This window comes from Oryctolagus cuniculus, chromosome 10, assembly GCF_051225735.1.
Source record: "Oryctolagus cuniculus isolate XC-2025 breed Fujian yellow rabbit chromosome 10, ASM5122573v1, whole genome shotgun sequence".
Classification (NCBI taxonomy): Eukaryota; Metazoa; Chordata; class Mammalia; order Lagomorpha; family Leporidae; genus Oryctolagus; species Oryctolagus cuniculus.
This window is the reverse complement of record NC_142876.1, coordinates 109,982,352-110,006,207: the sequence shown is the minus strand read 5'-3', so window position 1 is coordinate 110,006,207 and position 23,856 is coordinate 109,982,352. Positions and strand designations below refer to the sequence as shown.

The following is a 23,856-nucleotide window of genomic DNA, read 5'->3' as shown; positions in this document are numbered from 1 at the left end:
TTTATTTTCATTGTATTTGAAAGGCAAAGAGACACAGAGATTTTCCTGGACTCCACTGGCTCATTCCCCAAAACAGTCGGGGCTGGACCAGGCCAAGCTAGGAACCAGAACTCCATCTGGGTCTCTCACAGGATGTCAGGAATCCAAGTACATGAGCCACCCGCCGCCTCCCAGGGGCACAGTAACAGGAACCTGGATCAGAAGCAGAGCTGGGACTAAACCTAGGCACTTTGAAAAGGGATGCGGGCATGCCAGGCAGCACCTTAACTCCCACCCCCAGAACATTTACTTTTAGATACAACACTGACACAAACATGCAAAGACGATCTAACTGCCCAAGGCAAGGGAATGCTTATGGGACCACCTCCTCTGAGGAACACCACTGAACATTCAAAATAACCCCACAGCAGATTGAACACATATAGTGCACGGTGGGTGGCACAGATGCTCGGTAGCACATCACATCGTTCTCTAATTATTTTACACCCAAGATATGGCAACTGAAGATAGGGAAGGGAAAGGTGAGTTCCCTAGACTGGGGCCACTTTCCTCATTTTGAGCTTGTAGGTGTTAAGACTTTTGGGGTAACAAACAATTCAGAAAGGCAGGCTCCACGAGGGGGAACCCACATGAACAGCTCACACAAAGCCCTTACTGATGTCCTCTGCGAAGATGATGCTGGTCAGGCGGGCAGGTTGGGTCAGGCGGGCCTGCACCACTGCCTTCTGGGAGCACTGGTGCTCGCTGGGGCCCAGGGGCTCTATGCTGGCCACCTCCGGCCGGGTGGACGACCTGCAGCAAGAATACGGGAACTCATCCTCCTGTAAGGCATAGCTGGGCCCATGGGCAGCTCCCCACCTGAGGCTCCATCCCAGACCCAAGCCCAGAAACCAGGTGAATGAGCAGCCTCACACCAGCTTCACAGCCGAGAAGAATCACAGCACAGGTGAAGCCCCTCCGACATGAGCACCACAGGGCATGGGTCTCAGCCCACCGTCCCCATGGAGCAACTCCTGTGGGAGGCTTACACCCAGAAACAGCATTAGGGTTCAACACATGGGCACTGCTCGAAGCCACCCTAAGATGCAGAAATAACGTGATCACCTCTCAACTGCAGGAGATCCGTTACAAGACCCCCAGTGGCTGCCTAAAACCGTGGGTAGCACCAAATCCTGCATCTGCTGCATGTTCTCCTGTATGTACACACACCTATGATAAAGTTTATAAGCAGGCATAGCGACAGCTGACACTAACATGGACCAGTTATAACCATATACTATAATAACGATTATTTAAACTCATCAGCTGACTGTTTCTGAAGTCTCTCATTGGACTGTTTTTGTCAGCAACCAAATGTCCCTGAAACCACAGAAAGCAAGTGGCAGATGTGGGGGCACCATCGTGACCACCACAACTCTGTCACTGGGAAAACTGCTCGCGGCAGTCAGCGAGGCAATGCCGTGTGTGAGGAGGATGCGGGCATCTTGGCTGACTCCCAGCCTGGGTCAGGCACACAGATGCCTGCTAGGCAGTATCTCCACTCCCAAAGGATCCCACAAACCCTAGAGACCCCCCAGCTGTGATGAAGACCACTGACATATAGTCCCAGCACTCCCAGGGCAGACACTGAGGCTGAGCTGGGAGAAGAAGAGGCCAGCGAAGGACCCAGATGGCCAACAAGATGACCGAGCAGCAGTATGGTCACGGGGTGGGGCGGAGTAGGGGGAGCTGCCTGGCTCCAGTGCCTCAGTTTCTCTGTAACACTAGAAAACACCAGCGTCCAGTCTGAGATAAGGACCAGGGACAGAGTCCAGCAGGCATGGTGCCAAGAGGGCTGAGGAAGCATTGCTGTTACCGTAGCTCTAGATGGTGCCCAGGGAAGCCTGAGGGGTCCTGTGAGTGGCTGCCATTCGGGGGTCAGGGGTAAGGCTGGGAGCCAGTAGCCAGGCAGAGCTGTGGGGTAGGAAGCAGCCAGGTGTGCTGTGCTAGGAGCCTTGCAGTGCCCGCAGGGGTGCGGGTGAGGGCACTCATCTCTGGGGTGGCACCAGTACAGCCTGCGACAGGCAGCCTCCCCAGCCTCTGTGGAGACCACCGCCACAGTCTGAGGTGTTTGTGAGGGCACCAGTGGCAACAGCCTGGTATTGAAAACCTCTGGTGTGAAACCCGCCCAAAAGGACATGGCCAAAGCTACTGGCTGGAGACCAAGGGCCTCTCCGGAGCCAGGCGGGCAATGGTGGCCTCTCCATGCACTCCTGTGGGTGCTGGCCACTCTTATGCCACCAGGCACACACCAAGCAGCCGCAGAAGCCTGCAGACCAGCAGCTGACTCTCCAGAAAGTATGCTGGGAAGGCACCTCAGGCACCAGCTAGAGGAAGGAAGTGAAGCACCTGAGGCAGGCCCCCAGGGCTTCCTCAGAGAGCGGCTGGGAAGGCACAGCTGGACACGGGACACAGCCAGCTGCCCGTGATCACGCCTCTCACACCACGCCAGACAGGCTCCTGTAACGGCAGCTTCAGGACCCTCAGGTGTATGTCCAAGGCCACTAGGCTTCACACTCACACACACACACACACACACTTCACATATACATCCTCACAGAACTTGCACACTCCCATGCACACTCACAGAACCGACTGGAAGTAAGAGAGCGTACCACAGAATTCATGATGATTGCCGGTATTTATGGAGGCGTGGGATCCTAGGCTGGCTGTGGGGACACAGGACCTGTCAGGAGCCTGGCACCAGCCGCATCGTCCAGCTCAGTGGACACTCGCAGTCCATTGCCAGCTTCTAGTCTGACAAATGTGCTTGGGGGTCAGGTGAGGCTAAGCAGAAGCTGGGCTCTGCACGATCTCTGCAACTTTCCTACAGGTAGAAATTTATTCCACACTCTGAAATGAAAAGCCAAAAACCAGGGTGGAGAGGGACACAGGCAAAGCAGAGGATCCTGGGGCAGGGGCATGATCCTCCAGGGCACTCTAACGGCAGACGCCCATCAGCAAGCCTCTGTCCAGACCCACACAATGCACAAGAGCAAGAGCGGACTTAGAGGCTCCTGGCTCCTGGCTTCGGATCAGCTCAGCTCTGCCCATTGCAGCCATCTGGTGAATGAACCAAGAAATGGAAGACCTCTCTTTCTCTCTCTCCGCCTCTGCCTCTCTGTAACTCTGCCTTTCAAATAAATAAATAAATCTTAAAAAAAAAAAGAACTTGTGGCAGAAAAGGAACCCCTCACCTTCCACTCCGCTGTCTGAGAAGCAGCGCAGTGCATCTCAGCCCGTGGCCCCGGGAGCCAGGGATCTGGGCTCCAAGTCAGGGCTGCAATCCCAGCCCCTCCTCACAAATAAGCAGAGGTGGGGTCTGGCCACTGTTTGGGACACCTGCACCCTGTACCAGAGTTCTGTCTGTCTCTGCTGCTGATCCGGCACTGTGGGAGGGAACGGGTGATGTCCCAAGTATCTGGGTTCCTGCTACCCACACAGGAGACCTTCATGGAGTGTCTGGCTCCTGGCTTTGGCCTAGCACAGTCCCAGTTGTTGGGGGCATTTAGGGAGTGAACCAGCAGATGGAAGATCTCACCCTCCCTTTGACTTTGCCTTTCAAACAAGTAATAAACAAACAAACAAACAAACCAAAAGACAGCAACAACCTCTTTTCTAGGTCCCTAACTGCATCGAGTCCCTCTCAGATGGGGTCCTGGTCAGCACAGACAGTTCTTGGACAGAGACCTGAATTCCCCTCACAGAGCCCACTCCCTTCCATGGGCTGTCCCCAGGTGTTCTTCGGCCTCCAGAGCCTGTCTGGAAACCCCCGTGACCACGCGGGCTACCCTGCAGGGCTGTGCTGAGGCCAGACATGCACTTCAGCTCCTGTCCCAGAGAAACGGAATGCGAGACACATGTGCATCTTCTACTGCCATTATAAACAAAGAAACAAACAAACAAGCAAACAACACTGAACTTCTTTTTTTAAACAGACTGTTTTTATTGTTGTTAAAGGTGTATCTATTTATCATTTATTTGAAAGGCAGAATTATAGAGAGGAAGAGAGAGTTCTTCGATCTGCTGGTTCACTCCCCAGATGGATTTAACAGCCAGGGCAGGGCTGGGTGGAAGCCAGGAACCAGGAACTCTTTCCATGTGGGATACCAGTGTCACAGACAGTACTATGCTACAATGTGGGCCTAAAGACTTTGTTGTTATTAAAAAGTAGTTTTAGGGGGCCAGCATTGTGGTGTAGCAGGTAAAGCCGATGCCTGTGGTGCCAGCATCCCATATGGGCGCCGGTTGAAGTCCTGGCTGCTCCACTTCCAGTCCAGTTTTCTGCTATAGCCTAGGAAAGCAGTAGAAGCTGGCCTAAGTCTTTGGGCCCCTGCACCCGCATGAGAGACCTGGAGGAAGCTCCTGGCTCCTGGCTTCAGATCGGCACAGTTCAGGCCGTTGCAGCTATTTGGGGAGTGAACCAGCAGATGAAGGCCTCTCTTTCTCTCTCTGTGTAACTCTTTCAAATAAACAAATAAATCTTTTTTCTTAAAAAAAAAAAAAAAAGCAGTTTTAGAGGGGCCAGTATTGTGATGCTGCAGGCTAAGCTACCATCTATTATACCAGCATCCCATGTCATAGCACAGGTTCAAGTCCCAACTGCTCAGTTTCCAATCCAGCTACTGCACCTGGGGAAGGCAGCAGATGATGGCCCAAATGCTTGGGCCCCTTCACCCATGAGGGAGACCAGGATGGAGCTCCTGGCTTTGGTTCAGTCCCAGCAGTTATGGCCATTTGCAGAGTGAACCAGTGGAGAAATGTCTCTGTGTGTGTGTATCTGTCTGTCTCTTTTTCTGTCATTCTGCCTCCAAATAAATAAATAAATACACCTTTTTTTAAAAAAAAAAAAAGTGCTCAGCAAAGCAGAGTGGAAAGTGTGGCGTTTCCACGCACTCCTGCCCCTTCCACACGCATGCATGCACGCACACACATACACACACAAGCACACCCTGCCAGAGCGGTTCCCACACTGACATCACTGTCACTCAGCCCGCGTTTCCCCCAGGGCTCCCACTTGGCCTTCTGGTCTGCAGGCATGGACAGACAGGTCACATCCTGCAGCCACCATCTCAGTTCTGAGTCGCTTTGCTGCCCTTAAAACCCTGTGCTGTCCCCACACTCCCCCGTGTGTTTTAAAATCTCTAAGAAGCCACTTTTTTTTTTTTTTTTTTTTTTTTTTTTGGACAGGCAGAGTTATACAGTGAGAGAGAGAGAGAGAGAGAGAGAGAGAAAGGTCTTCCTTCCATTGGTTCATCCTCCAAATGGTTGCTACGGCCAGTGCGCTGCGCCGATCCGAAGCCAGGAGACAGATGCTCCTTCCTGGTCTCCCATGTGGGTGCAGGGCCCAAGCACTTGGGCCACCCTCCACTGCCCTCCCGGGCCACAGCAGAGAGCTGGACTGGAAGAGGAGCAACCGGGACAGAATCTGACACCCAACCGGGACTAGAACCCGGGGTGCTGGCGCCGCAGGCGGAGGATTAGCCTAGTGAGCCACAGCACTGGCCAAGAAGCCACATTTTACCAAGTTCTGGGTTGATGCACCAATGCTGTAATGGGATCCAACACGGCCCAAACATGACTCTGACTGTGGCACTGCCCAGGCTCTACCTGCTCACAGCCACACTCAGTCTGCTCAGCTTCGACCAGGCTCACAAACCACCCGCACCCACGTCTCTCCCACAGCTGGAGAGAGGGACAGCTCTGGGGTCTGCACAGCAGCTTCCAGCTCTGCGCTCACTTCTGTCAGGGTGCTAATCCCACCCAGGAAGCTCAGTGCTGGTGACCCAGGCAATCCAGAACAGCAGGGGCCCCCAGCTCCTGAGGCCACCTCCCAGCCTGGGAGAAGCAGGGGCTGCACCTTTAACCAACTTCTTAGCCCTCAGGCTGATAACAGAACAATAAGCCCAGCCTGGAGATAAGATAATGCTGGAGAGGGCCCCCCCAAACACACACTCACACACACACACTCACACACACACACACACACATTCCCTCAGTCAGGGGGAGGGGTGAGTGGCTGAATCCTACAAGCCAGTCAATTCCCTCCCACCCTGTCACCTGTTGGGGTGGTGGGGGTGTACCCTCCTTGCATCAGGACCCTGCATCTCCAGCAGGGGGAGGTCATCCCAACTATGCCCAAGAGGCTGCAGTCCAGGTGGGCTTTTCCATAACCAGGACAAGGATGCCCTTCAGCAACCTGACTTCCTTCTTGGGCACACACAGGGGCACCTCTGAGAGCACAGAAGACGCAGAGTCCAGCACTGCTTGTCCACAGGACAGGGCCATCGCTGAGCCTGCCTTCCTCACAGGTGTGCGGCATAGCGGCTTTAATGAGGTATACTATGAAAATTAATGGTAAAACTCGCCTTCAAACTGCACTTTTTATTTTGTGTGCCTGTGCAGGTGCAAACAACTGAAATCTCTACTTAGTACAGAGTCGGTCTTCTTTATATCAAGTCAATTAAAAACGAATCTTAATCGAAAATGGAATGGGAAAGGGAGTGGAGGTGGGATGGGAGGGCAGAAATGGGGGGGAAGAAACACTATATCCCTAAAAGCTGTACATATGAAATGTGTATTCATTAAATAAAAACCTTCAGAAAAAAAAAGTACATTAGGAACTGCTGGTAGGAGGAGACCATGGAAGGAAAGGTGTGCACCCAACTCAAATTGAGACTGCCTGGGGTGCAGGGTGGATGGAACTTGGGAGGGGCCATCAAGGGGAGTCCACCCTTATCTGCAAGCTTTTATTTAAAAACAGCCTTGGCCGGCACCGCGGCTCACTAGGCTAATCCTCCGCCTTGCGGCGCTGGCACACCGGCTTCTAGTCCCGGTCGGGGCGCCGGATTCTGTCCCTGTTGCCCCTCTTCCAGGCCAGCCCTCTGCTGTGGCCAGGGAGTGCAGTGGAGGATGGCCCAGGTGCTTGGGCCCTGCACCCCATGGGAGACCAGGAGAAGCACCTGGCTCCTGCCTTCAGATCAGCATGGTGCGCCGGCTGCAGCGCGCCGGCCGCAGCGGCCATTGGAGGGTGAACCAACGGCAAAAGGAAGACCTTTCTCTCTGTCTCTCTCTCTCACTGTCCACTCTGCCTGTCAAAAAATTTAAAAAATAATAAAAAAAAAACAGCCTAGAAACATATACATTGTTGCACAGTGGTCAATTCTGATGCCAGGAACCGGCTACTCCCCACTAACCTTTGCTTTCTTATCATCCCAACTTCTATGTAAAATACTTCCCTACCTCCAGCACTGAAAGCAACTCAAGATAACTACTGCTGTGTTCTCATTTGACAGATAAATCAACTGAACCTCAAAAGAAGCAGGGTTGGGGGCTGGCACTGTGGCTTAGCAGGTAAAGCCGCCAGCTCCAGTGCCAGCATCCCATATGGGGGCCGGTTAGAGTCCCAGCTGCTTCACTTCCAGTCCAGCTCTCTGCTGTGGCCTGGGGAAGCAGTGGAAGATGGCCCAAGTGCTTGCGCCCCTGCACTCGCGTGGAAGACCCAGAAGAAGCTCCTGGCTCCTGCCTTCGAATTGGCACAGCTCTCGCCTTTGTGGCCATCTGGGGAGTGAACCAGTACATGAAAGACCTTTCCCCAACCCTTCTGTCTCTGCCTCTGTCTCTCTGTAACTCTGCCTTTCAAGTAAGTAAAAAAAAAAAAGTGGGGTTGGTTTAAGGCCACACTGGGGCCTAGGAGCAGGACATTCTCTGCTGCTGGAGACACGGCTGGGCCAGACAGGAGCCCAGGCACTCCAGGACGGAGGCCCCTGGAGATGTGGGCTGGTCCTCTGCTGCGCTGGGAATGCCAGTGCAGGCCCTGTGTGCACGGCTCACGAACATCTCTGCTCCAGGAGAGAAGAATCACCTTTGTGGCACAGGGAGGACATGGCCAGGCACAGTGGTTCACCAGCCAGCCAGGCAGGGAGGGACAGGGAGTGCGGGTGGAGCTAAAGAGGTGACAGCTCGCACTGCTGCAGAGCCAGCAACATCAAGGGATGGTGGCATCTATCAGAAAATGCAAGTGCACTGGGGGTAGGGATGGGTAACTGGCCATATCCCCCTGGCTGGGCCAGAGCTCCAGGTGTCTGCTCGAACATTACCCTGGCCATGTGAGGGCGTTAGGGGACGACGGGGTCAGCACAGAAACCTCAACACTGAGTACGGCTGCTGCCCTTCCTGGTGTGGGGTCTTCGTCCAGTCAGTGGCACAGACCGAGTCAGAGGGGCTCTACCCTCCCTGCCTGACAGTCTCTGAGCTGGGACATCGCTGGGCCGATGCCCTCAGCCAAGAGCCGCACCTGCAGCTCTTCCAGCTCTCTAGCAGAGATCTCGGGACTCACCAGCCTCCACAAGCACGTGCACCCTGGGGCAGTGCAGTGTTGCTCAGGGCCCCATTCAGTTCTCTCCTCCTCAATCCTCTCCTCCATGGACAGGTGGGGAGAGCTGAGGTTCTAAGATCGAAGGGGCTGCCACTCATCTGCTGTGTGACGCCAAAGACACGACTTAACCTCTCTGGGCCTCCATAGCTGCATCAGCACAATAAAACAAAGATGGCACCTACTGCAAGGGTTGGGTGGAGTAGATGGGACAGTCAACGTAAGGCACTCGCCACAGCTCAAATTTAGGGACAGGGAGGCACTACCAAACGGGGTGGGGCTTGTGGTCCCACAGTGCCAGGTGTGATTCTGACCACAGGAACTTGGCTCCTCAAAGGAGAAAAGTGAGCATCAGAGCGGTGAAGGAAGCCACAGTGAGACATCCCTCATACAGGTCGGAACCACTGTTATCCCAACCCACGCAGCCATTCTGTTCTTCAGGCAGATTTCTGTTTTTCAGCAAAGCCAGGATGTTTCTCATATCTGGGTAACAGTATTTAAGAATGTCTACCTAACTCACTATTTTTTTTAAACTTTTGACGGGGGCCAGATTTCGATCCCAGGGACTGATGTGCCCATCAGGCTACAAATCCTGTGTTTAGGACTGGAAGGCTCTTCTGAGAAATGGGGGAGGGGGAGCAGTGTGAGACAGAGTTGATTGCATTTTGTAACCTAACCCGGGGGAGGGAAAGGGAAATCCTCTTTTTTACAATATTTTTGTTCTGTTTTTCTCTTGTTGTTTCCTCTTAACCTTGAATTTTTACTAATTTCCTCCTGATTTATAATTTTTGTTCCTCATCTGGGAATTTGAAATCTTAGGGCTTAATGTTACACCAATTTTTCCAAAGAGTTCAAATCACTTTAATACTAGAACATGGTAAATCTGCAGCTGTTTCAAGCAGCTGGTGGGTTTAAAATGTCTTTGGTACCATTAAATGTTCTGAAAGGTGAATGTAAAATGTGTAAATTCTGTTTTTTTTTTTAAATAACAATAAACTTTCAAAGAGAAAAAAAAAAAAAAAAGGACCGCTGTTATCGCAGCGAAAGACATCCAGCGTTGGTGTGACAGGAGTTCAGTCAGTTCTTTCTTCCAGGACAGACAATGAGAGCGGTGAGCAAAGCAAGTGAAAGTAGATTTTACTGAGAAAGAGGGACTCCCGCTGGCCAGGAGGTCTCCCCAAGGCGGGGGTCCGTCCAGGTCTGAGTACTGGGAGCTCAAACCAGCTCATCAATTCTTTTTTTTTTTTTCCAAAGATTTATTTATTTATTTGAAAGTCAGAGTTACAGAGAGAGGAGAGGCAGAGAGAAAGAGAGGTCTTCCATCCAATGGTTCTCCCCAATTGGCTGCAGCGGCCAGAGCTGTGCTGATCCGAAGCCAGGAGCCAGGAGCTTCTTCTGGGTCTCCCACCTGGGTGCAGGGGCCCAAGGACTTGGGCCGTCTTCCACTGCTTTCCCAGGCCATAGCAGAGAGCCGGATCAGAAGTGGAGCAGCCAGGACTGGAACTGGCGCCCTTCCGGGATGCCGGCGCTTCAGGCCAGGGAGTTAACCCGCTGCGCCACAGCGCTGGCCCTGTGCTCATCCATTCTTCTACATAGTTCCAACACGTCAGGGCTCTGCTTCGCTTTTTTGTCTATTGCGTAGCGGTCATGGTTCCTGACCAGTCACCAAAGGCTATAGCGCTGACCACTTGGGAGATGTGACAGCTGAGAAATGCAGGTGAGCAGACCACGGCAGGCAGGTTACGTCTACCTGATGTGCTGCTAAGCCCCTGAGAGTGCTGCTCTGGTGCGTCCTGCTCCGACGCCAGGGCCAAGCCTCTCATAGGGTTACCTATGGGCGTGCTGCAGGACCCGCTGTGTTCCCTATCAATCTGTCCATCTGCTTGTGGAAATGTCTTTTGTTTAATCTGTGCATGGCAGGTTTCACACACACACCTGGTTCCTTATTCCTCACTGCCTATTCACCCTTCTAACTCCTCGTGTTAGCAAGGACAGACAGCAAAGGGAACCCCCTGCCCACTGCTGGTGGGAATGCACATTAGTTCAGCCATTGTGGGAAACAGCACAGAGGGTCCTCGAAATGCTAACAGCAGAGCCCCCACAGATCCAGCGATCCCACCACTGGGTGTCTATCCACGAGAGAAAAGCAGTGTGCTGAGACAGCTGCTCTCCCAGGCTCAGCCACAGCAGCTGGGACACAGAAGCCACTGGTGTCCATCCACAGACGATGCACAGGGGGCATGTGCTGTGCTACACGGTGGAATCCTGTCCATTCGCCTCAGCACAGATGAAGCCAGAGAAGATCACGCAAGGTCAAATGTGGTGGAATGGGAAGGTGAGAAGGTCATGAGAAGGTGAGAAGGTCTTGCCAAGATGGCAGCTGACAACAGAGCCTGTCTGGCAACAGGCTGTGATTGGTTAGGGCATAGACCGCCCCTTGACTGGATTGGCTGCCTTGGCTATATAAGCTGCTGCAGCAACTGAAATTGCAGGCTGCTTGCCTCAGGCCTGCTTTCACCCAACTCCTGGGGTCTGTGTGGTGACTTCGCGCCTCTTGCCCCCACCACGCTCCTCATCTCAGGAACAAATCAACTTCAACAGTCAAACACACCAGGCACAGAAGCATCAACAACGCACCATCATGCTCAGCTCAATCTAAACAAGCGGATCCGCCAGAGCAGCGAGTGGCGCGGTGGTAACCAGCAGTGGCAGTGGTTAGCAGAGAGGGGACAACGGGAGGCACTGAGGAAAGGACACAGAATTACAGTAAGACGGGAGGAATCTTTTAAAGATTTATTTATTTATTTGAAAGGCAGAGTTACAGACAGGCAGAGGCAGAGAGAGATAGAGTGTCTCCTATCTGCTGGTTCACTCCCCTAATGGCCGCAGTGGCTAAAGCTGGACCAGTCCAAAGCCAGGAGCCAGGAACTTCTGGGTCTCCCACATAGGTGCAGGGGCCCAAGCACTTGGGCCATCTTCTACTGCTTTCCTGGGCCAAAGTAGAGCAGCCAGGACTCGAACCAGTACCCACAAGGGATTCCAGTGCTGCAAGTGGTTGCTTTACCCACTATTCCACAGCACTGGCCACAGAGGGAATCATTCAAAACTATGTCCTTAGTAGGCAAATATACCAACAGGAAATAGAAAAGTGACTGTGTGGGTGTGGGAGTGGAGAGGGAAGCTGGGGGCAGAGGAGAACACAGAATGGCCGCCGATGGCACCGGCATTTCCTGGGAGGGATGGTGGTGGCGGGTGCACATCTCTAACAGCACACTAACCCCGCTGCAGCACACACTTCCACCGGGTCAGGCACACGAGGCTGGGTTATAACACAGTGCAGCTGGGCTTATTTAAGTAATGAAAGGAGGAAGTGCAGTTCCTTCCCCATTGTGGTCATCTGCACTTGAACCTGTCCCCTTCCTGCCTGAATGAAGCCCCCATGCCGCCCAACCAGCCACATGCTGGGAGCTACAAGCACGGGTTCAGGTGCTGGGACACGGCTACACCACCGACCACACAGGACCCCTCCAAGGCGACCCATCCCGCCTCCGCTTATGCTGTTTCCCTCCCCTTCCCACCTGCGCCCATCCCGCCCCACCCTCAGGGTTTCTGGCAAACCCACCTGCCCCCCACCCCGCCCCAAGGCCAGGCAGCTGGGGCTCCCTAGAGTCTCTGGTGGTTCACTGAATCCACATCCGCTGGGTGGTTTGTGGTGTCCTAGACCCTGTTCTCAGCGCCAGGGACAGAATCAAGCGCGAATTTCCTGTGCACCCCCGCCTCCATAGAGCCAGCACGTTGGTCGGGGCACAACAAGAATAACTCAAAAGGGCAGCTGAGTGACAAGGGCGCTTGGACAAACAGAGAGCCTGGAAGGGGAGGGCTGCAACGTTGAGCGGCTCAGAGAACATGGGTGAAGCGGGTGCTGTGCCCCAGAGGGGAGGCGGGCATGGGCGGTTTCCATGAATGGGTGATGGATGCCCTTCACCCACTGAGACAGACACATGGCTGCTTTCTTACACTGATTTAACCCAACTTTGCTTTCCTGGGCTGTAACCCACTGTCCTTGTGACATCCTCTGCGTTTCAAGTGCCAGTGTTCTGCTAAGGGACTCTGTATTTAGGGCCCCTGGTTTTCTCGTCCTCCTGATGTTTGAGTCTAGTCTGCACTCATCCCCATGGTGGCCTCACAGAGGCTGGGTGAGGAAGTGACAGTTCCTTCCCTCTCCCTTCTGGCTTCCTTAAATGCTGCACAGAAATGATAGGTGAGCCCACCTGGCTTGGCATTCTCTTGATGAGAAGGTTTTTCAGGACACACATGGTTTTTCCAAACATGCCAAGTGGAACAGAAGGCACTGAGGCACCTTTCCAAGTGTTCTGAGAGCTGTCCAGCATTCTGCACAGCGAGAACCCAGGTGTACCCACCTGACAGCTGGGAGGCTGAGCCAGGGTGGTCACAAGGCTGCCCTATCTCCCTTCCTCTCTGCATCCTCCCTGACCACACCCATGTCCTTGTAGGCCACGCCTCCTGCCTCCTGGCCACCCACGGGGCAGCCACAGGGCAGCATGGTTCCCACACTGGATGTGTGTGGAGTCTGGGCCACCCCCTAAACACCTTCCCCCAGGATGTTACGACCTCCTCACATCCTATACTGAAAAGGGCATCACGAGGTGGGGAGGCTTTGTGGCCTTATAAGAAAGGGCACCCCCTGGGGCCGGTGCTGGGGCACAGCGCATAAAGTTACCGCCTGCAGTGCCAGCATCCCATATGGGCACCAGTTTTGAGTTCCAGCTGCTCCACTTCTGATCCAGCTCTCTGCTATGGCCTGGGAAAGCAGTGGAAAATGGCCCGAGTCCTTGAACCCCTGCACCCGCGCGGGAGACCCAGAGGAAGCTCCTGGCTCCTGGCTTCAGATCAGCGCAGCTCTGGCCGTTGCAGCCAACTGGGGAGTGATGGAAGACCTCTCTCTCTCTCTCTCTCTCTCTCTGCTTCTCCTTCTCCTGCACCCAACAAGAGGGTCCTCACCAAGCCCCCGCCATGCCAGCCCTCCAATCTGGGGACCTGCAGCTCCCGGAGCTGTCAGGAACACGTCTAATGCACCCAGCAATGGTACTTGGTCAGTGCAGCCTGAACGCACCAAGGCCACTTCCTCCCCACTCTCAGTCCGTGGAAGCCTGGAGGGCTCACACCTCCTCTGGAAACAGGGAGGCCCAGGACAGGGGCCTGGCCACAGAGGGCAGCTCAGACTCAAGGATGTGCCCAAAACGAGCACAGCCACAAGTGCAGTGACGGAGGCCCACTGGCCTTGAACCTGGGAGGCTATCGGGCAGCATCCCGATCCTGCTACCCAGGGGAGTACATGGCCAAGGTCAGTATGCAAAGAGGGAGGAGCCCAGTCCCGGCGACCTCACATTAGCTCCTGCAGCATGGAAGCCAGACACAAGTTCTGCGTGGCCTTGTCCTCATCAGGAGCCCAAAGAGCATGACCTTGTCTTCCTGCAGCCAATTTGGTTTGGCCTTCCTATCACAGCAGTTCAAAGAGGATGCACAAATCCCCAACCCCAAGTGAGTTCCTTAAGCCTTAACACTGTTTTATTCAGATCACAAGTGCTATATGTGTGTTTGAGAGGCAGAAAGAGAGACAGAGCTCCCACCTGCTGGCTCACTCACCCAAACGCCCACAATAGCTGGGGCCAGGCCAACGCCAGGAGACTGGAACTTTATCAGGGTCTCCCCTGTGAATGGTAGGGACCTAACTACTTAAGCCATCACCTGCCATCTCCCAGGAAGCTGGAAAGGAAGTGGAGGGGGTCTGGAACCCAGACAATCCAATATGGGATGCGGACCTCCCAAGTGACATCTTAACTGCTAAGCCATATGCCTGATCCTGGTACTGTATTTGAAACTAGCAGCAGCAGTAACCATCACTCCTACCGTGTCAAGTACACAATGAAACACAACCTGAGCATTCCATTTGCCTCCCAGCAATCCAGGAAGACCTCCAGCGATATACAAGGAAACCTGCACTGCACATGAAGTGACCTGCGTAAGGCCACATCCCTTGAAAAGGGCCTCAGGGTTGTCAGGCTCTGGACCCCTGGTCTGCACCAGACCTTGTTTCTCTGTGCTAGTGCTGGGAGGTCAGAGGCCTCCTACCCCTGCTGTGCAGCCCACAGGAGGGGCTGGGTGCAGACCTGGCAGAGGCAGCCTTGCCCTGCACCTGTCTCGACCCCCCCCACCACCATGTATCGGCATCGTTCAACAGGTCACCAACTTGGCAAAAACCCCGTGGAGGGCCCAGGCAGGGCGGTGTCGGCTGCTGAGAGGCACCGCACGCTCCCTTGCGCACCGAGGCCTGGGCACAATTCTGGGGCTCGCAGTCTAATTCTGAGCACGCTCTGCTCGGGAGGGTGGGGCGCGGCTGCTGGCCTGGGCCCTCCTTTGTGGAGTGGAAAGTCACAGTCAAAGGGGGTTTTCTTTGTGTCTTTGTTCTCAGGGTTAGGTGGGGAATGACACACAAAGGAGCAACAGAAAATTGGTTCTGCAGTTTGGGTTCCTCTGCTCCCCACTACCACACACACGTGTGCACACACATGCAACAAGGGGCGACGTGGAAGCCTTTGCCCCTGGCTCCAGTCTGTGTGCCACCTGCCCAGGCCTGTCACCTCCAGGTACTACTTGTTTCCTTTTCTTACCTTTTTCTTTGAAATAGATTCTCCTTTACTCAAACACTCCTTGCCTAGGAAAGCTTACAAAGGAGCACAAACAGAAAACTCCCAGGGAGCTGGGGTGGGGTTGGGGTGGCAGGGGGACACTGCGGCACAAACACTCTGGGCCCATCTGCCCACCCCCTGGGAGGACGCGCAGTGACCAAGTACTAACCAAAATGGGGCCACATTGCCAGGACAGAGAGCAGGAGGGAACAGGCAGGGGGTGTCGAACGTTGAAGGGGGCCAGGGTTTCGGTTTTACAAGACTTGACGAGTCCCGCCATGGACAGCGGTGACAGCCGCACAACACCACAGATGTGCCTACCACCACGGAGCTCCACACCTAGCAAAAAAAATTGACCATAAGAGGGTCAATTTTACGCTCAAACTTAAAAGAAAAAAAATGTAAACAACATATATCGGTACCAAAGGAAACTTCGATCTTGAGAAAAGTCTGATGGACTGAGAGCAAATCTCGGGAGAGGGACAGAAGGTCCGGCTGGGTCCCTTTGAGGAGCTGCTCCCCACTCCCCACAAACGGGAGCAGGAGGCAGGCAGGCAACAAGAGAAGCCGGGGATACTTCACCATCAGCCAAAAAGTAACAGTGGGAAAAAACAGAAGTGAGATTTGTGCAAAAGAACTGGGGGTTGGGGGGACAATGCAGTGCCCTCTCCATGCCCCTGCAGGGCCCAGCCCACACAGCACAGACAGCGCCTGCATCACCAAATCTATGCTGAGGGGCTACAAGAGCATAGGCGGAACAGGGCACCCACAAAGGAACAGGAAGGAAACACCCCTCCAGGGCTCTGCTAAAGGCTGTCGGTCTGTCCTGCCTTGCAGAGGCACAGCTGCATGCAGCCCTGGGGGCCAGGGAGCAGCAGCCGGGAGAGTAGGGCCTAGAAGGCCAGGCCCAGTCCTGCCCCGCTCAACACCTGACCCCACCACCCTCTTCCTGTCTCTAACCATAGCCCACAAGCTCCCATGTGGCCAGACCTCTGCCAACCTCTCTCACCTCCCTGCACCCTTGCCCTCACCACGAATGCCTCTTTGTGCTCTTACAACAAGCTCAGACTCTCCATAGGGCCTGGGCACCTGCCATACTTTCCAGCTAGACCCCATTCAAGTCCCAGCTCAACTCCAAAGAGACTTGTCCTACAAACCCCACCCAAAAATGCACGCCACCTCCTGCAATCCTCATCTCAAAATCTACTTCCTTCACAGACTTACTCTGTGTCAAATGCATCTACTTATCCTGTCTTAACTATTTAACTCCTGCTATCAACTCCAAGGGCCAGAGAGGAGGGAAACACCCACTCCTTCACCGTCATGGCCTCAGTCGTCAAACAGAGGAAAGGAGGTTACTGAAGAGTCACACGCACTTGTCCCCTGTTTACTAAGTGACTCTGCGGCCCTCACTTGTGAAATCCACATTCCCCAACAGTATTTGGCCCTGTAGCACTCAGGCAGAATGGGCCTTCACTGCCCTAGGCCCTACCACCACCTGCCACGAATGACCTAGACCAAAATCTACGATTCTGAGACCCCTGGCAGAGGGAGTAGGAGAGAGATTCAGTCTTAGGAAGAGTGCACAACATGGGGGCGAGGGGGAAACCGCCTGCACAGAGGGCCCAAAGTATAAGTAAGGGTCAGGGAAGGCAAATGATTGGGCCACAGAAGTTGTAAAAGGGTAGGCGACTAGTTGAGTGCATCTTGCTTTTTGCTGTTGAGCTTCTACTTTGTAAAGTGTTGATTTTAATTTGCGGAAGGGTTTTTCTGAGGCCCGACTGCCTCCCTGTCCAGCTTCCAGCCTAGGAACTGTTTGTGTCTCCTTCCGAGGCCGAGCCCCTGGGCGCTGCACCAGGCCACCAGGCCAGGTGGTGCTCTGATTCACAGAGGGCTCTCCAGCCTCACTCGACAGAGGACGGCAAGGGGGCTGGCTGGCTGCTGCTTCCTGGCACTGGGGCCAGCAGAGGAACGCGAGGTGTCTGTAACCAAAGGCGGTGCTGGCCTCTGACTGCCAGAGCCACAGGTCAGTCAAGACAGAGGAACAGGGGGTCTTTCATGCCCTGATTCCCTCAGCATCACCAGAGCTGCTTAGAATCTGGCACACCCCCAGGACCAGGTCCCCAGTGCAGTGGCCCTCGTCCTCCTTGGCCCAAAAAAGGACTTCTACTTGCCTGCCTGGCAGCCCCTACTCCAGCGGCTGAGATGGCCCCTGCGCATCTGAGAGCAGCTGCACCCCAGTTCAGAACAAGCCTGGCAAACATGGCAGGCAAGGGGAGTGACAGCTCGGGGCTGACAACAGGACGCTCCGCCCAGAGCCCAGGAGGTTGCACAACACGCCCCTGCCTCCAGAGTCAGCCAATGGCTGGTTGAGAGCGAGCAAAAAAAAAAAAAAAAAAAAAAAAAAAAAGACAACAACAACAAAAAAACTCAAAAGCTTGGTCCTACCTTTCCTTTAGGCAGGACAACCTGCAGTGCAACTTGACCCCAGAGGCAGGGGCTTGCTCCCCTCCTCCCCCTCCCCTGCTTCCTAGCACAGCACAGGGCAAAGGGATCCTGTCCTGGGCTCTACTTCTGGGAAACCAGCCTGCTCAGAAGCCACACACTCTGGGACTCAGACTGCAGGGCAAAGAACAAATGCATGGCGCCACCTCTCCCCAGCAGAGCCTGGAAAACACTGGAAACACGGGGAGGTCTTGAAGCAGCAGAGAGGTACATGGGCTTTGATGGCAGCTGGCAGCTGGAGGAAGATGCAATTCAGAGGCCAGAGGCAGGTCTGAGGCAATGCAAGGACCGAGCTGCAAGGGGGGGAAATCAAGACCTACAAGGACTGTGCCAGGGTCTCCTTTCTCTATTTGCCCAGCTTTCCCTGTACTATTTTGTATCGGAAAATATACCTTTCAAAGGAGCCAATAAAATATACTTTATGAAGCACTTTCAAAAACACATAAAACATCTAAGAATCAGGAATGTCTGGAACAACAAGCTCTACCGGCTGGATGCAACTGCAGGTGTTCAATTCGAGTCTGGCGTCCCCTGGTCTCATGGGGCAGGGAAGGTCCAACCCAGTCCCTGTCACACTCCCACCTCCGGCGGCTCAGACTTCCCCGGGGCAGACATGATGACTGCCAGGGCTTCCCCCGCCCTAAAGCTGTCCAGTGATTTGATGCAATCAAGTCAAGAAACAGAAGAGTGAACTTGAAGCTCGGGCAGTGATTTCAATACCCTGGGCGCTCAGCAGCCAACTCCACGGATGGGTGAAAATTGCACGTCAGAGCTCAGAGAGCTGAAGCTGAGCCCCTTGGATGAAGAGGCGATTTCTTCCGAGGCTTAGACCGTGGCTCTGTGGCTTGGGAAAAGATGCCGGCTCCTCATGCCTCCTGAGGAAGGTCTTTCAAGCTAAAGCAATACAGGACTACGCCAGGAATGACGGAATGCTTTCCTGTGAAGTGGAGGGGAAACTGCAACCAGCAATCATCTGAGAAGACCACAAAGAGTCAGGCGTTTGCAACAGAGGCTGCGGATCAGACACCAAGCGAGGTCTGAGGTCCTTAGCTCTTCCCCGGTGCACCGGAGATTAGGGGAGTGTTTTCCTCTTCCTCCTACGAGTAAACTCAAATCCACCAACATACATCATCAGCTCCTCTCAGAAAAGAAAATGCACTTAGAAGGGGAAAAAAAGTTGTTATTTTACAAAGAGTATAGCCACAGGATCTCAGAGGAAGCAGCGCACAAATAGGTCCAAAGGGATTCACTTGAAGCCAGCTGCCTGTACTAACCAGCTTCCTCTTTCGTGCCCATATATCAAAACAGACAACTTCAACCAGAGAATTAGCACGTGTGTCCTCCAGGGCATAAACGAACAGTTGATCCTCTCCGCCACACAAAGGCCATAGGCAGGGCCAGGACACAGACCTCACGTGAAGGCCAAGGTCAGCCTGAGCATCAAGAACTCCAAACGCTAGGGCCCACTCAACACACTTCTTTCAGAAGGCGAACTTTTTTTTTTTTTTTTTTTTTTTTGACAGGCAGAGTGGACAGTGAGAGAGAGACAGAGAGAGAAAGGTCTTCCTTTTGCCGCTGGTTCACCCTCCAATGGCCGCCGCTGCAGCCGGCGCACCGCGCTGATCCTGGCAGGAGCCAGGAGCCAGGTGCTTTTCCTGGTCTCCCATGGGGTGCAGGGCCCAAGCACCTGGGCCATCCTCCACTGCACTCCCTGGCCATAGCAGAGAGCTGGCCTGGAAGAGGAGCAACCGGGACAGAATCCGGCGCCCCAACCGGGACTAGAACCCGGTGTGCCGGCGCCGCAAGGTGGAGGATTAGCCTATTGAGCCACGGCGCCGGCTCAAAAGGCGAACTTTCTAAAATCCAACAGGAGCATCCAGCTCTGCGGCCTAGTAAGTAGGCTAAGCCTCCGCCTGCAGCATCGGCATCCCATATTGTCCTCCACTCGTGCCTGGCTCCTCCTATTCTGATCCAGCTCCCTGCTTATAGCCTGGGAAAGCAGTGAAAGCTGGCCCAAGAGCTTGGGCCTATGCAACTGCCAGGGAGACCCTGAAGAAGCTCCTGGCTTCTGATTGGCCCAGCTCCACACCTTGAGGCTATTTGGAAAATGAACCAGCAGGTGGAAGACCTCTCTCTGCCTTTCCCTGTCTGTAACTCTGCCTCTAAAATAAATATATAAAATCATTTAAAAAGTAAACAAAATTTAAAATCCAATGAGCACAAGGGAAAAGTAATAGAGAATGATGGTCCAGGCCCTGGGCAGCACGCTGACGTGGGTGCAGCCTGACGTCCCTATACACTTAGAACACGCTTGCCTGCACCCTACCGGGGTGGGAAGATGAAAGAGGCAGCCAAAGTGCGCAAGGAGGGTGGGGCGGGAAGGGCCCTTTCACTTCCAGCAGGGCGCGTGCTGAGGCAAGGGTGAGGCCCGGGCGCCACCCACTGAAACCTCCAACCTGCTTCGAGCGGCTCTGCATCACCCTCTTCGGGGCCCAGCCCGGGGCCCCTAGAGATGAAGAGGGCTGGCAGTCAGAGGCCTCTAACTGTATTCCTCGCTGGGATTCCACAGGCCGAATTCACTCAACTCCAGAGCTCCCCCAGAGGGAAGCAGAAAAGCAACCGGGTCGCGCACCTAGGCAGACCCCACCAACCATTCCCTGGCCTCGCCCCTCCCATCTGTACAACGGGCCTCCCGAAGTTCCACCAAACACCCTTCAGCCGAACTAGAACGATTCACCGCCTTCCACATCCACAAGCCACTGATCACATCAGACGCGCGCCCGGGACGAGTCCCCGAGTACCAGATACTGCGGAAACCCGAGTCCCCAGGCTAGGGCTTGGCAGCGACTTGACCACCTGCCCCAGGGTCCTGGACTGAAGGGAAAGTAAGACCCCGGTGCCTCCCTCTCGATTCAAAGCCAGGAGCCTCCGTTCCCAAGTCAGCCCCATCAGGGGCCCCTTCGTCCGCACAAGTTGTAAACGTGCAGGCCGCAGCCGCCAGGCCGCCTCCCATTGCAGTAGCGCCCAGGCCCGGCGGCGCCATGCGCAGTGGCAGCGACCCGCGCGCACGCCGCCAGGTCATGCGCGACCCGCGGCAGCCCGAGCAGCGGTGGAAGCCGCCGCCGGCAGGCCCGTGACCCAGTGCTCGCTCGCCGCGCACCTGCCGGCCCCGCCAGCCCCCAGGCGCCAGCCCGGGCCTGAAGGCCGCGGGCCGGGAGGCCGCCCGGGACCTACCCCCTCTCCCCCCGCCACCCCGCAGCCGCCGGCCTCACCGCGCCGGCGCACCTGCAGCACGCGCCGGCCGGGCCGACCCGGCGCTGGGGCCCAGCCCGGCCCACGAGCGCCTCCCTCCCCGGCCCGCCCCGCCGGCCGGGCGCCTCACCAGCGGTAGCAGCCCTCAGAGGCCTCCAGGGTGAAGTTCACGCGCGTGGACCGCGTGAAGGGCAGCAGCACTTTGGGGATGTTGAGCTTGGCTGCTGCGGGGATGGGGCCCAGCGCCAACAGCACTGCGAGCGTGAGCAGCGGCCGCGGACACCCCCCGCCCCGCGCCGCCATCCTCGCCGCGCTTCACCTCCGGCGACCCGGCCGCCCGCCCGCGCGCTCCCCCGCGCGTCCTCGGTCCCGGCCCGCGCCGGGCCGGCAGGTGATAAGCGCGGGAGCGAGGGGGCGGGGCGTGGGCCGCCGCGAGGGCCACTTCCTGGGCCCTGGCGGGCCGAGCGCGGGAACTGGAGGGGGCCGAGCCTGCAGCGACCCCACCCCCGGCCTCAAGCCCGCACGGCCCCGGGGCGCACCCAGCTCGCCGCGGGACACAGGGTGGGGGTGGGGCGCGGCGCGCGCCTGCGGTGGTGGGGAGGGCTGAGTGCGCGCGCCTAGGGACGCCCGCGCAGATCTCCGGTCGCACGCCTGGGCCGCATGGTGGTAGTGGGCGCGTGAACTGAACCGGACGCCACCCAGGAGCTTCCCAACCGTGCAGCGGTCATTCACCTTGCTCGGCGCCCCTCGTGGCGGAACAGGGCCGCCGGCTCCCCGACTGCGAGGGGACTGCTGGGACGCACGGTGCCTCCACCGAAGCCATGCTGCTCGGAAGAGGGGCAGAGGCGTAGGCCTTGTCGCCTTTGAGCCCCTTTCGGGGAGAAAACTAACTGGACTAGCCTGAAAGCCCCACGGCCTTGGGGGCCGCCAGCTCCCCAGGCTCTGACTGTTCTCAGTCTTCAAGAAGCTGTAAGCAGTCGCACTGGTAGGTAGGAAGTTAGAAATGAGCCTGTGTGTGTAAGGGGCCCGAGGAAAATGCAAAGGCACAGAAGCTGACTTTGGAAGCAGCCCAGCGCCTACATCAAAGCCCTGCCCAGAGGCTGGTAACCTTCCAGGTGTTCCCAGCCCTTCCCCCAAGGAAAGCTCCCAGGAGAATTCTCTCTCCCCAGGATCAAATGGGTTACCCTGGCCTGATAACACTGAGCAGTAAAACCTCTACATTCTCCTCCAAGTCAGGCACCTGGGGGAAACCCCTTGTCCTGTCGCCAGCAAGACTCCACCTGTCTGACAACACCAGTAGTAAACTTGGGAAGGGATTTTTCTTATTAAACTCAGCAAACCTTTCGGCCTGGAGAAGGGGGCAGAGGTAAAGAAAGTCGGTGGGAAGACTCCCTTAAAAACCAGGAGTCTAAACAAAGCACCCACACTCCGCTCTCTGCTCTCCACTGAGCCACCCACCTGGCCTGCCAGGTATGTTTTCTCCATCTAACCATGTCACCTGGCCTCCCCTAGTCTGAGCGACTGGGCACTCTCTCTCTGTCCCCAACAGAACCTTGCTACTCTGCTCTCTCACACCTGAATCACCTGAATTATTTCTTGCGAGAAGACAAGAACCCCAAGACTTCTCTCCAGTGACAGCACCAGGGTCACACCTGAGAAGCCTGCACCATTGTGTCTCCGCACCACTCCGCCAAAGTTTCAACATGGCCAAGTTCCCGCGTGCATTCTGGGGGCTGATTTGTGGTTGTGCCCATCCTGACCTGCACCAAGGAATGAGGTCAGCAGGTACTGAATGCCTCTGAAACGGTTGTACTGGGGGGGGGGGGGCCCAGACTAGTTGGGGGTTAGAGGAGGAGCACGCAGGCCCAGGCCCAGGAGTAAGGAGCCAGGAAGTGGGTGGGGAGACTTGAGTATACCCAGAAAAACCCACACCAACTGCCACTGAATGAGCGAATGCAACGTTCAATTATTTTTTTCTTTCTTTCGTTTTTTACTTATTTGAAAGAGTTCGGGAGAGAGCGAGCAAGCGCTTCCATCTCCTGGTTCACTCCCCCAGCCAGGACTGGGCCAAGCTAAAGCAAGGAGCCAGGAGCTTCTTCAGCATCTCCCACCTGAGTGGCAGGGACCCCAGCACTTGAGCCATCTTCTGTTGCTTTCCCAGGCCATTAACAGGGAGCTGGATCAGAAGCAGGGCAGCTCATCAGGAGACAGCACCCATATGGGACAATAGCTCCGCAGGTGGCGGCTTTACCCTCCATTCCACAACGCAAGCCCAGCCGAGACACTACCTGGAAAAGGCGTTCTCTGGGCTGGACACAGATGTCTCACCAGGCTGCAGACCCCCGCCCCCTCGGGCACCACGGAGCTTCTGGACATGGTGAGGGGCGCCTTGGGATCCCCTTCAAAGCCTGAAGGGCCCAGCCCAGGGAAGTGACTGTTGGGAGATGTCATCTCCAGAGGTGGGGAGGTCTTCCTGTGTGGAAGCGGGCATTCTGCTGGGAAAGTTCTAGTGCATTCTCTTTTGTAAGAAAAACGCAGCCCCAGAGTGCGTGTCTAGGAGGCTTTTTCCTTTGTGTTCGTGTTCACACAGTGGACTGCTCTGGCTTGGAGTAGCCACAGCAGTCAGCTGGCTTCCCTTGAAAAGGACTCCTACTCGGGTGCTCGAGCTGTCACCCAGCGCCTTTCCCACAGGCACCTGAGTGCAGTTGAAGACGTTAGTGTTACCGGAGAAATGCAGGGTTCTCGTCTTCGCACAAGAAAGAATTCAGGCGTGAGACAAAGAGTAGTGGGAGGTAAAATAGCAAGGTTTATTAGGGAAGGGACATCCGTAAGGATGCATGGGCACCTCTCCAGACAGGACCTGGGCAAGAGTGCAGTGGCTCGGACTTGGGGGGGGGGGGTTACATGGTTGAGTGGAGAGATTACACCTGGCCAGACCAGGCGGGCTGAGCACCCAGTCCAGCAGTCCGGTTGAGG

At 55.5% G+C, this 23,856-nt stretch overlaps 1 protein-coding gene and 1 long non-coding RNA gene across 3 annotated transcripts in view; one reads left to right on the top strand and one right to left on the bottom strand.

Moving 5' to 3' along the window:
• NUP210 (nucleoporin 210) overlaps nt 1-21,322 on the bottom strand; it is an 89,154-nt gene extending 67,832 nt beyond the window's left edge. Inside the window, exons 1-2 of one of the 2 annotated variants that reach the window (XM_089306545.1) lie at nt 21,011-21,322; nt 656-792 (exon numbers count right to left, since the gene is read on the bottom strand). In XM_089306545.1, coding sequence (XP_089162671.1) covers nt 656-792; nt 21,011-21,183 — 310 coding nt within the window. In that variant the 5' untranslated portion in view covers nt 21,184-21,322. The remainder of the gene's footprint in view (nt 1-655; nt 793-21,010) is intronic. The other variant, XM_051852612.3, reaches the window with a different exon arrangement.
• Nucleotides 21,132-23,513, top strand: LOC103349158 (uncharacterized). Its single transcript, XR_007921956.2, has 3 exons — nt 21,132-21,271; nt 22,430-22,665; nt 23,042-23,513. It is a non-coding gene; the product is annotated as an uncharacterized LOC103349158 (long non-coding RNA).
• The last annotated feature ends 343 nt before the right edge of the window (nt 23,514-23,856 follow it).